The sequence below is a fragment of the Eretmochelys imbricata genome, chromosome 3 (assembly GCF_965152235.1).
Source record: "Eretmochelys imbricata isolate rEreImb1 chromosome 3, rEreImb1.hap1, whole genome shotgun sequence".
NCBI lineage: Eukaryota > Metazoa > Chordata > Testudines > Cheloniidae > Eretmochelys > Eretmochelys imbricata.
This window is the reverse complement of record NC_135574.1, coordinates 59,745,189-59,758,655: the sequence shown is the minus strand read 5'-3', so window position 1 is coordinate 59,758,655 and position 13,467 is coordinate 59,745,189. Positions and strand designations below refer to the sequence as shown.

At 37.5% G+C, this 13,467-nt stretch overlaps 1 protein-coding gene across 1 annotated transcript in view; it reads left to right on the top strand.

The window, feature by feature from the left end:
• Positions 1–10,627, top strand: part of FILIP1 (filamin A interacting protein 1) — a 63,317-nt gene extending 52,690 nt beyond the window's left edge. The window contains exon 3 of the mRNA XM_077812702.1: positions 9,338–10,627. Coding sequence (XP_077668828.1) covers positions 9,338–9,378 — 41 coding nt within the window. The 3' untranslated portion in view covers positions 9,379–10,627. The remainder of the gene's footprint in view (positions 1–9,337) is intronic.
• Positions 10,628–13,467: the final 2,840 nt, after the last annotated feature.

The following is a 13,467-nucleotide window of genomic DNA, read 5'->3' as shown; positions in this document are numbered from 1 at the left end:
TTTTTCATGATCACTTAACATTCCTGAGACAACTAAAGCATTGCTTGCCTAGAGAAGTAAAGCTAGAAAAGCTATGTATTTTTAGGTCTCTTTTAAAGAAGTCTTATAGCTAGAAAAACAAAGAGGAAGAGCCAGCACCATGTGACCAGACATCTCTCTATGGATCAGCAGCGATTCACAGACTACACTTTGGAAAGCTCTGATCTAATTGATTTTTTGTTACAGCCACCATTTGGGCCTGATCCAAAACCCATGGAAGTCAATGGAATTACTTTCTTTGGGCTTGTCTATACTTTCGGCTAGATCGGCACTGCTGTGAGCAATGCAGCGGTGTCGATTTAGAGGGTCTGGAGAAGACTTGCTAAGTCAATGGCAGAGTGCTCTCCCATTGGCTCCTGTACTCCAGCTCCTCGAGAAGAGTAAGGTAAGTCGGCAGGAGAGCGTCGCCCATCAACACAGCGCGGTGTAGATACCGCGATAAGTGGGTCTAGCTATGTCAATTTCAGTTACGTTATTCACGTAACTAAGTAGTGTAACTATGGCCTGGTCTACACTGGCAGGGGGAGAGGGGAGATCGATCTAAGTTACCCAACTTCAGCTACGTGAATAATGTAGCTGAAGTCGACGTACTTAGTCCTACTCACCGCGGTATCTTCACTGCGGTGAGTTGACTGCTGCCGCTCCCCCGTCGACTCTGACTGCGCCTCTTGCAGCGGTGGAGTACAGGAGTCGACGGGAGAGTGCTCGGGGATTGATTTATCGCATCTAGACTAGACGCGATAAATCAACCCCCGCTGGATTGATCACTGCCCGCCGATCTGGCGGGTAGTATAGACATACCCTTAGATTGATTTACCGTGGTAGTGTAGACAAGGCCATTGACTTCAGTTTACTTTGGATCAGGCCCATAATTAGAAAGTGTGCTGTAATTTGACTTCAGCTATCTAGAGTTCTTCTGTCTTAGAACAGTCCTTAATACAGACAGTTAATGGTGCAAAGTAATTGTTGGAGAACTCTGCTCAGATACAGAGGGTAGGGGACAGAAGGCTTTGCACCCAACTTACCCTGAATTCCAACGTGTTCCCTGAAGTTTGGTACGTGTCTATCTCAAATACAGACCCAGTTTACAGTGCTATGGCATACCAGTTTGTGTTCTGTTTTGTTCTGGTTATACTGAAGTATTTGCATTTTTTCCGTTTGTGTTTTTTTTAGCATGTTTTAAGGAAATATTTCAGCATGGAAATGGGTGTGGATGCAAATGATTGATGTAATTATTTTGTTTGTTAGCACCATAATTGTCAAGGGAATTTCCCCAGAAAACTCAATTTCCACACAAGTAAGATACAATAAAGGAACTACGGGTTGAAGTAACTCGGCCAGGGGTGCATTTTAAAAATATATAATGATTCAACCATTTGAATGAGCTATTAAGAGTCCCACAACTATGGGTTCCCTTGCTGGAGGAGAGAAGAGAAAGGAAGATGACTGATGCAGCATGAAGAATACAAGTGTAACTCAAAATGAATGGGAGGGAGAATGCGAAGTGAAGAAGTTAAGTGGCTGAAGGAAGCAAATTCAGTTAATAGGATGTACAGGGTCAATGCAATGAACCAAGGGATTGGGGGATTAGTTTCTCTTGTGAAGGAGAGGTTGAAAGACGAGTCTGTCGGTGAAGGGCAACAAAAATGTGTTTATCCTTAATCCATACTTTTGGCTGCTACCCTATTAAAGATCTAGATATTTCTGTTAGAGAGCTTACCCCAGCCTCACTATCTTGAAGGCATTCTTATTCTTCTTTCATGCACAACATGTCCTTCTGATGAACATCACAAAAATAAAAGGAGTACTTGTGGCACCTTAGAGACTAACAAATTTATTTGAGCATAAGCTTTCGTGCGCTACAGCTCACTTTATCGGATGCATTCAGTGGAAAATACAGTGGGGAGATTTATATACATAGAGAACATGAAACAATGGGTGTTACCATACACACTGTAACGAGAGTGATCACTTAAGATGAGCTATTACCAGCAGGAGAGCGGGGGCGGGGGAGAACCTTTTGTAGTGATAATCAAGGTGGGCCATTTCCAGCAGCTGACAAGAATGTCTGAGGAACAGTGGGGGGTGCGAGGGAGGAAATAAACATGGGGAAATAGTTTTACTTTGTGTAATGACCCATCCACTCCCAGTTTCTATTCAAGCCTAAGTTAATTGTATCCAGTTTGCAAATTAATTCCAATTCAGCAGTCTCTCGTTGGAGTCTGTTTTTGAAGTTTTTTTGTTGAAGAAGTGCAACTTTTAGGTCTGTAATCGAGTGACCAGAGAGATTGAAGTGTTCTCCGACTGGTTTTTGAATGTTATAATTCTTGATGTCTGATTTGTGTCCATTTATTCTTTTACGTGGAGACTGTCCAGTTTTACCAATGTACATGGCAGGGGCATTGCTGGCACATGATGGCATATATCACATTGGTAGATGTGCAGGTGAATGAGCCTCTGATAGTGTGGCTGATGTGATTAGGCCCTATGATGGTGTCCCCTGAATAGATATGTGGACACAGTTGGCAACGGGCTTAGTTGCAAGGATAGGTTCCTGGGTTAGTGGTTCTGTTGTGTGGTGTGGTTGCTGGTGAGTATTTGTTTCAGGTTAGGGGGCTGTCTGTAAGCAAGGACTGGCCTGTCTCCCTAGATCTGTGAGAGTGATGGGTCATCCTTCAGGATAGGTTGTAGATCCTTGATGATGCATTGGAGGGGTTTTAGTTGGGGGCTGAAGGTGATGGCTAGTGGCGTTCTGTTATTTTCTTTGTTGGGCCTGTCCTGTAGTAGGTGACTTCTGGGTACTCTCCTGGCTCTGTCAATCTGTTTCTTCACTTCAGCAGGTGGGTATTGTAGTTGTAAGAATGCTTGACAGAGGTCTTGTAGGTGTTTGTCTCTGTCTGAGGGGTTGGAGCAAATGCGGTTGTATCGTAGAGCTTGGCTGTAGACAATGGATCATGTGGTGTGGTCTGGGTGAAAGCTGGAGGCACATAGGTAGGCATAGCGGTCAGTAGGTTTCCGGTATAGGGTGGTGTTTATGTGACTATCACTTATTAGCACCATAGTGTCCAGGAAGTGGATCTCTTGTGTGGACTGGTCCAGGCTGAGGTTGATGGTGGGATGGAAATTGTTGATATCATGGTGGAATTCCTCCAGGGCTTCTTTTCCATTGGTCCAGATGATGAAGATGTCATCAATGTAGTGCAAGTAGAGTAGGGGCATTAGGAAGCGTTGTTCTAAGTCAGCCATAAAAATGTTGGCATACTGTGGGGCCATGCGGGTACCCATAGCAGTGCCGCTGATTTGAAGGTCTACACTGTCCCCAAATGTGAAGTAGTTATGGGTGAGGACAAAGTCACAAAGTTCAGCCACCAGGTTTGCCGTGACATTATCGGGGATAGTGTTCCTGACGGCTTGTAGTCCATCTTTGTGTGGAATGTTGGTGTAGAGGGCTTCTACATCCATAGTGGCTAGGATGGTGTTTTCAGGAAGATCACCGATGGACTGTAGTTTCCTCAGGAAGTCAGTGGTGTCTCGAAGATAGCTGGGAGTGCTGGTAGCGTAGGGCCTGAGGAGGAAGTCTACATAGCCAGACAATCAGGATTGTCACCACTGACTTCCGCCCCCGCTCTCCTGCTGGTAATAGCTCCTCTTAAGTGATCACTCTCCTTACAGTGTGTATGGTAACACCCATTGTTTCATGTTCTCTATGTATATAAATCTCCCCACTGTATTTTCCACTGAATGCATCCGATGAAGTGAGCTGTAGCTCACGAAAGCTTATGCTCAAATAAATTTGTTAGTCTCTAAGGTGCCACAAGTACTCCTTTTCTTTTTGTGAATACAGACTAACACGGCTGCTACTCTGAAACCATCACAAAAATATTGATTCTGATTTTCACAAATCCTCAAGCATCTTCCATTAACATGCATCTCCAATTAACTTTGGAAAAGTAGGTGTTAGGACATCTGAAAAACAGACTCATGACTTTATACATATATAATTTCTCTAATAGCAGAACCAAACTTGGAGCTTCTTCTTGGGAACTTGTGAGTTAATGACCAGAAGTGCATCAACTCCTTCCAGCTAATTGTTATGCCCAATAAATGACCCATACCTCAATTTGTCAATTAATCATTAGTGAGTTCTTATTATTATTTCTAATGTATCAGAGCTTTTTCAGCAGACGTTCTAAACATAATAACATGAAGCTAAAAGTTCATTATCACACTAAATGCGGAGCTAAACCAAAGCTTCCACTCAGTTAAAAACAGTAATTTTAAATGCTGCAAAGTAGATGAGCCTCCTGGTAATGTGGCACGATACAGTAATGAACTATAGATGGCTTAAGCCTTCTTTTTCATAGCTTTTAAAAAGAAACTAGGTCTTCCTAACTTAAGTGATTATATATATGGGACAGTAGTCCAAATGTGCCTGCGTTTGAAAGCAGCATCTCTTTTGGATGGGATTTGAGAGACTACTTTATCTGAAGAAGAAACCATCAGATGGAACTGGATATCCAGTGCCACCACAGCACACCTAGAATTGGAGAGGCAAACTAGAACTAACACTTGTGGAGTTATCAGGGTATGTGAGAAGGAATGCAGCAACAGAATTGACAAGTCAGACTAGTATTTTGAGGATTCACTAGCAGATCCCACTGCCAGGACCAGACCAGAGAAAAATCTCTGATCCACAGCCAACCTAGCAAAAGGTCAAGGAATCAGAATCAGTCAAAAGGGTGTTTCTGAAACTAATCTGGAAAAAAAACCCCACAAACAAACAAAAAATAACAACTTGTGAATATTGGTAGGAAAAGACCCTGAAAACATACTAATCTTGTTTAAATATTAGCAAGAAGAGGGCAGGTCACAATTTACAAAGGTTCTCAAAAGGAAAGAAAGATAAAGTGTAAGGGTTGATGTAAGCCAAAGGGTAATGTAAATTATTTACTAAATATTGACGTGTAAGAGTTTATTGGAGGTTCATGGAAATGAAATATTTTGTATAAACTGGAGAAAACTGTATGCCTCTAAGTACTTATGAATATCTGTTTTAAGTTTAGTGTATATCTTTGGTTAAAAAATTAGGTGAGTTCAGCATTTTGTAATATGTTTTCATTTACCTGAAGTTTGCTACTTTAAGTAGAGAATGGGCAAGGAGGGAATTGCAAAAAAAAAAAAAAAAACCCTTGTAGCACAAAAGTCTTAAAAAGTTGAATCTTTGCTATCTTCAGAGGAAAAGGCACTCTGAACTGTATGATCAAGATAGCTATCTAGTTACTGACTACAATAAGATAAGTCACTCAGCACCTTAAAAACGTTGTCTAGTGAAAGAAGCATGACTGTTACTATAACTATGTCTGTGAGAAAAGTCACAGAACAATGAGTCAGGTTACATCACAAAAGTGTTTCAGCATCTATGTGTGGAGTTAAGGACAGAGTAACCTCCCTAACTGAATTTCCCTGTATTTGATTTTAAATATGATCGTTAACACAAGTTTTCTACTGGATTATATGGGGCCAGATGCTGTCACCCTTACTCATACTAAGTACAGCTTGCTCATGTGAATTGTCTCATGGCCATAAACAGAAATACTGATCTAAGTGCTGCTCAGTGTGAGAGAGGTTGCAGAACTTGGTTCATAATGACATGCAAGCTCTAGTCTAAAGGGTTTCTTTCGTTTTTAAAATATGCTAAGCAACCAATATCTTGACTTCTTATGGCCACCTTGATCTTTAGTTGTTTACTCTTTTCGTTTTGTGATCACAGTCCTTCACTGTTATTAAAAAAGCAAATAACATTTTGTGACTTTTATAAATATGACCATACAGAATGTACATGACAGTATTTAAACTTTAAACCACTTACTTGGGGATTAATATCATGTGCATAATCTCTAAAACAGCATTGGTCTGCTAAAGTTCATGCCAATTATAGACTAAATACCAGATTATTACCTAAAACATATTAAACGTGTTTTCAGATCCTCTCAAGGTTAACACTAATGTTCGGTGACTGGTCAGAATTTCAAGAGCACATCTTTAAAGAGGGAAGGCTACTGTCCTACCATGTTTCATGTTTTCAACACCGGCTACAATAATAAGGATGGTTTTCAGACCAATTATATGTTCCTATCGCATATCAGTTGCTGACATCACTAAGTCAGTTTGAAACCTGTAGTGTGCTGGCAGTGATTTCGATGAGCTCATCTTTTAAACTTGTTCTCATTTAGGGGAATGTTTTTCTCTTCCATCTGTGTGAGTAATTCTCATTCCCTTCAACTGAGCTCTCCCAGACAGAGCTCTTTCTAACATTTGTCATTATAGATGTTGACTTCACTTTGAAACTATCTTACTACTTGGTCTCTGCTCTTCTTTGGCTTTTTGGAAAGGGTTAACTACTTTCAAATTGGGAGCTATCAGCTGCAGGAACAACACCATGTAGGACCATGTGTGGATTTATTTTATTTTATTTTTTGGCTTCTTGCAAGATAGAAGTATGAGCAACTCCCCATATTAAAAACTCTTCTGAACATGATTTTAAAAGTTCAGAAATAGTTACATTGGTACATGATGTTCCACTTTTGTCACTGGGACTTACATTGTCTCCAGTACATCTTTTTGTATAATTTGGTTTTATCCATTCATGTAAATTGTAAAAAGAAATTTAATTTATATTTCAAATGTTAAAATGTCAGGTGATTTGCTTTTATTATCAGAATTGGTGAGACTTTATGCAAATTGTTCGCTATGGGCCAGATCCTAAACTCATTTACAACAGTGTAAATGCAAATAACTACAACGACCTCTGATTTATACCAATATAATTTAAATCTGAATTTGCTCCTCTCCATACAGATGTCTTCATTTAATTTTTTCATTAGAGTAAATTAATTAAGTTTTGTTTCTTTAAGTAAATCTATAGCTCATGGAAGCTGTAAAATTTATAGTCCCAGAAGCACTCTCTCTAGCCATTGCCAGATTATTCCTACTCACTGTGCCAGAATATATCAGGGGTGGTCAAACCATGGCTCGCAAGCTGCATGTGGCTCTTTTACAATTAAAGTGTGGCTCATGGAGCCCCTCCAGGCCCTCCCTTTTCCACCTACCAGACGGGGCATGAGGGGACGTTGGGACCTCTACCTTGCAGCAGGGTGATGGGGTAGGGGCTTTTGTCCAGTGAGGAGGGCGGTCTTGGGACTTCAGCCCCATGGGGTGCACCTACTGGGACTCAGGGCTCAGCAGGAGCGGGCTGAAGCCCCAAGGCCTGGCAGATACTCAGGGCTCAGCAGGTGCACCCCGGCTCCCCAATTTCTGAAGATTGTTGTATGCGGCTCAGTAAGTTTGGCCATCCCTGGACTATACCCTATGAAAATTTTAGGCAAACACCTCTTTGGACATCTATTTTAATAGCAAGAATACATACATTACTACAAAGTCAAATGTTAGAAGGGGTGAGGTGTAAGAGAAATTAGTGAACACATGAATAATGGAAGCATACACAATGTATGAACTCTTAATCGTCTCTAGTCTCTGACCTCCTCCTGCATACTTGTTATGTTTGGTCTATAAGAGGAAGACTTTAATTTTGAAACCTTACTATAGTTACGCTGTTCAGTTATTAATTGGACCTGTACAAGGAAGAAGACATTTTCTGCCTACCAAATTTTTGTTTTTAAATTGTAAATTTTTGTCTTCAAACTCTGTGTATAGACATATAATGTATATACTGGATATTAAGAACCATTTTCTTAAAATAAGCTCATGTGACTCCCACTGAAATTAATAGATGTGTTTGGAAATGAGTAAAATTTGATGTTAAGCAAATACATATTGTACCTTGCTTCATATTCTCCAAGAACCTGAAGTTATAAAACTGCATTGGTGGTGAAGGTTAACTTTTAATACAGTTTATGATTCTTGTATGTTCATTATTCAAATGTGGGAGGAAATATAGACATGTATGGATGGAAAAACCTTATGTAAATGGTAAATTAAATGTAGAGGAATACAGTTGATTGGGAAATTCCATTGTTTCACTTATGTTCCCACATTCTCCTAATTGTTGTCTTAGCCTTGTTTTATCCATATGAGTAAAATAATGAAAATATGCCATCTAGTGGTAAGGTTCTGGCATAAAGAGTAAATGAAATATTTGAACATTTTTTCTGTTTTAAAATCACAATATTGTACAACTCCCACAATCAAACATTATACAAACACATTTTTTTTGAAAGGTGAAGCATAGGCACATGTTAATAAAAGTGGTAAGGATACACTGAATTTATATTTTGCGTATCTTGTAAATGGCTTTTGAAAACGAGGAGGGGAAGACAATCACATAGTTATATAAGAAGTTTCAACTATAGAAATAAATGCTTTTGGAAGGCACATCATACTACATTTCAAATGTCTGATTGCAATTTTATCATTTAAAGCCCACAAAAATTGTTTCTTTAAAGCTGCACTGCATATTGAAATTTACATTTATGGTTAAACTCCAATTTAGTAAATATCATCTTGTGCGCAATGGAAACACATTACTTTAGACCATAGGACAGTTAATTATTTAATATTTGTTGTGGTACTACCAAAAGACTGATCAGGATCAAGGACCTCTTATGTTAGCACAGTACAAATGTAAGCTCTGATCTTGCAAAGTCTACACATAGCTTTATACATTATGTGTGAAATCCTGGTTCTGTTGAAGTCAATGGGAAAAGTACCATTGACTTCAGTAGGGCCAGGATTTCACTATGTGAGTGGTCCCATTTAAGTCATTTAGACTACTTGCATCCTTAAAATTGAGCATGCAAGCAAGTCTTTAAACATCTGAGTAGTTCAGTGACTTCAGTGGGACTAAGGAGTATGTAAAGTAATTTTGCATGTAAATCTTTACATGAACTGTGCTTAAGAGGACAATCAACCTATGAAGAAGAGGGGAGAGACAGTCAATATGCACATTTTATAGACATATTTTAGTTGAATTACTTTTTGTGTATAATGACAGAGAGATTGAACTTTGAACTTGGAGTCTCAGACTTCTGAGTTCTAATGCTGGCTCTAACCCAGACTCCCTCTGTAGCACGGGCCAGGACATTTCTTCTCAATCTCAGTCTCCCATCTTTATATGGGAATAATAGCTACCTCCAAGGAGTGTTGTGATGTTTAATTAAAATCGTTAAGAATCTCTGAAGATAAAAAAAGCATGATATAAATGCTAAGTTCTATTAACTTTATTAAAAATTACCTGTATTTCCAATTATGTAATAGCAAATGTTTTGCTCTTCTCTCTTAGAAAGTGTCATCATTCATCAGTTACGCATGAACTCTAGATGAGATACCATACCCAATGTATTCTATATGTGTGCACTTCCTCTCCACACCAGTTGGATGGATCACTGTTGAAGCCCTCTACCACTATCACCATGGTCTCCTGCGCTACTGATCACTGACAGAAGTTTTTTACTGCTTCCATTGGATTATTATGATTATTTGTAGAGTTTTTAAAAATAATGGCCTTGTTGATATTTTGAAAATATGTAGAGAAAGAGAAAAGCAGTTATGGTGCCCACTGAATGTTACTCTTATTTCGCAAAGCTTAAGGCACCTACTTGATTTTGTTTGGTGGTGTTTGCCATATAATTTATTTTTATAAAACACTTTAATGTAATTTTCCCCAAACCTTCCAAACGCTACTGTCCATGGCATGTTAATTTGTAGAATACACTGTCAAAATTCTTAGTGTTGATTGATATTTTTGTATTAAAGACAGGAAAGAACGTTTAAATTTTAATCTGAACAGTGCTTTCTTTATTTTTAACAGAAGTATGCAACACATTTTCCTGCCACCATATGACTATGAGACTAAATGCTCAAAGGACTGCCATAAAGGGTATACTGGTATAGAATTTTTCTTGCACTGTGCAGAGATTCAGCATAAAACTGAGTACTAACAAACCAAAGCCCTGAAATACTACCTGATTTTAAAGATTATTTTTAAACATTGTAAACCAGTTTTCACTAAGCTGTGATTATTATTATTATTATTATTTTACAATGTGTTTTTACTTCTGCCTGTACTGAAAAAAGTCAATTTTCTTCACACTGTAACAAATAAATCTTCACAAGAATACAAATGTAACAAAGTGTTTGGATTATGCCACAAATGTCATAAGGCTGACAGTGTTGAAGTTAATCTTGTTTGTTTTATTTTATAGTAAGTACTACTGATAAAAAAGGAATTATATGGTTTTTGTAGTTGCCATCTTTAGACTGATATTTCATTACAATATCACAGTGCACACTATATGCATCCAGATATTGTCAGTGCTATAAAGAAAGATCTATCATCTGGCAAATTTAATGATGCCACTGTTTCTAACTTTGAGTTTTCACTATGCTATCAAATATCACATCTATATAAGTATAAGGAAACTGTATTGTAAAGATGGCCAAATGATCATAAAACAAGACCCCATGTATGCCACTGCAATGTGCACTTAACTTTTAGAGCAGTGGCCCTTTGATGATTGATGCTGCATTCTGAAGAAGCATAATGAGAATTCTGTGGCAGCTACATTTGAATTAAAAATGGATTTTTAAATGAATTATATATGAAATTGAATAGAACCTGTATGGTATCCCTCCTGCTATTTATTTTTTATAATAAATTCATTTTATTTTAAATTTTCCCCACATTTTCAGTTGCTGCAGACTTTTGTATTATTAGTGTATAACGGTACTGTAAAGCTGCCAGGGAAAACTGGAAGATTTGGCAACTGAATGCAGGACTATTGGGGCATTTGGGGAGGTGGCTTGAGATTGTGGGATAAGCATATTAATGAGTCCTTTTTGCTGAAATGATCAGAAGTGAAATAGTTAACAATTACGACATTTTAAATTTGTCATAAGTAGATGTTAACATCTCACTGAGATTTTAAGAAGCAGATAACCCATCAGGCTGTCTGCAGACCTGAGACGTTAACATTACATTTGGTTTATAGTCATTCAAATCATCTTTGCAAGGTTATTTCACAACAATTGAAACTGGAATTTTTTTTTTTTTTAAAGGCAAAACTTTATTCTGGAGTACAATTCTGCAGCAAGGCTGGGGCGGGGGGAATTCTGCAGCAAATTCGACAGCTGCAGAATAGCGGGAGCATGCTTTTCCCTTGTATATCTTATTGACAGCATTTTAAAAATCAGTTTTGTGTGACAGCTTGGGTCCAAGTTTCCTGAAATCCTAATATTCTTTTGGTTTGTATAAACTTTTTATACAGAATTCACTTTCACTGGGTATAAAGTGCTGATATAGTAATCAATATGGGAAAGTTATAATGACATCCAGAATTTACATAGCATATTTCAATTTCCTTACACAGGCTGAGGAATATTGACTTCCTGTGTAAAACAGGAGTAAGACTGGTGAATCAGACCCACTTATGTGCCATTGATGTCTATGAAGTTACAACAGCACAAAATGGGAATTTACATAATGATGAACCAAGCCCACTGCCTTAAAAAACATTACCTGTGAATGAATAATCATCTGGGATAAGAACTGGTTTGACTTAATCTATAATGAACCTGACAGCTATGTGAAATGTAACGCAACACTACTGAAATCGTTTCTCTGGGTTTAAAAATAGCATTAATGTCTCAGTAACAGTAGAATGAGTTTTTCTTTCTGCTCTATCTGGATTAACAAAAAATCTAGTTATGGGATGTGTGAAGAAACATTTTGCTTTTGTTTTTAGGAACACTCGTCCCCCAGTCCGACCACTCCATACTCACACTTTTAAAAGTTTAAAAAGTTAAGCTGGTGTTTAACAGAAATGCAGTTATAGTTTATTTTATCCTAATCCGTTTTTAAAAGTATTTTGGATGAACTGTCTTAATTATCTAAGAGGGATACTGAGAGCACTGGCCAAAATAAAACACCATATAGTTAGGTACTATTTATGCTTTTCTATATGGAGTGGAATTATAAAGTTTGACTGAACTGGCATGTTGCAAGCAGCTCTAAAACAACAAATACCTTCTGGTTGAAAATCACACCTGTGCAAAGAGTCTTCATATGGAGGGTAACTTTAACTTTCTGTGAATTAGTATTAGTGACTTCAAATGCAATCTAATTCAGATTTGAATCCTGACTTCAAAATATGAAAAATTAGTCTGTTTTGGGGTACGTTGAAAGAAGTCTATTAAAATATACTAAAAAAATGATTTTTCTATACATGCACTTTTTAAAGGAAATAATCATGTTTTCAGATGAAGCCATGTACATGCCACACTGAATCCATAAATAGCAACAATATTAAAAAATGAAAAATTGGTAAAGAACATGATCTTCTTTAGAAGCCCCTATAGTCAGTCAGATCCTTTAAATAATTGTTAACATGGCTTTACGTGAGGAAATATAATGGTTCAAGTTTTTTTTTTTTTAATATACTTAATTTTTGAGGTGGGATGGGAGTGAACTAAACTCTTCAGTTCTGCAAACACAAATCTTCCTGTTAAAGTCAATAGCAGTTTTACAATTGATGTCTCTCAGGACAGCATTGGACTTAAAGGGGAACTAAAATTAGCATATTTATTGTATAAAATCAGAAACTACTAATCAGAAAATTAACATAGGTGCATTGACACTCCATCTTCAACTGTGAATTCCCTGGTTTTTGTCTATTTGTCAATGTTAACATTTTTTAAATAATTGATTTTGTATTAATGTTTGTTTTTACTTAAAAGAACGTTGTAGGTTCATAAATTTCAAGTATTTTACGAAAGCTAGATAACTTTTATTCTTCAGCAGTGTTTGGGTATTTTATATTATACTTCAGTTGGTTTAACAGCATACAGTTGTATCTACTAAGTTCAAGTTTTATTTTGATGAATATTAATTATAGCTTTAATTATTCATATATAATATAAATGATCACGTTAATTATTAATGAATATTAATTATTTATTATAGCTTTGTTGCAATAAAGAAGTTCACAATGTGATGGAATAAATTCTTGCAGAACCTAAGAATAGCCATACTGGATCAGACCAATCATCCATCTAGGTCAATATCCTATCTTCCAACAGTGGCCAATGCCAAGTGCTTCAGAGGGAATGAACAGAACAGGTAATCATCAAGTGATCCATCCTGTCACCTATTTCCCAGCTTTGGGAAACTTCAGAGTATGGTTTTGCATCACTACCCATCCTTGCTAAAAGCCGTTGATGGGCCTTTCGTCCATGAACTTATCTAGTTCTTTTTTGAACCCTCAATTTTGGACCTCACAACATACTCTGGCAAAGAGTTCCATAGGTTGACTGTGCCTTGTGTGAAGAAATCCTTCCTTTTGTTTTAAACCTGCTGCCTACTCATTTCTTTGGGTGATCCCTAGTTCCTATGTTACATGAAGAGTAAGTAACGTT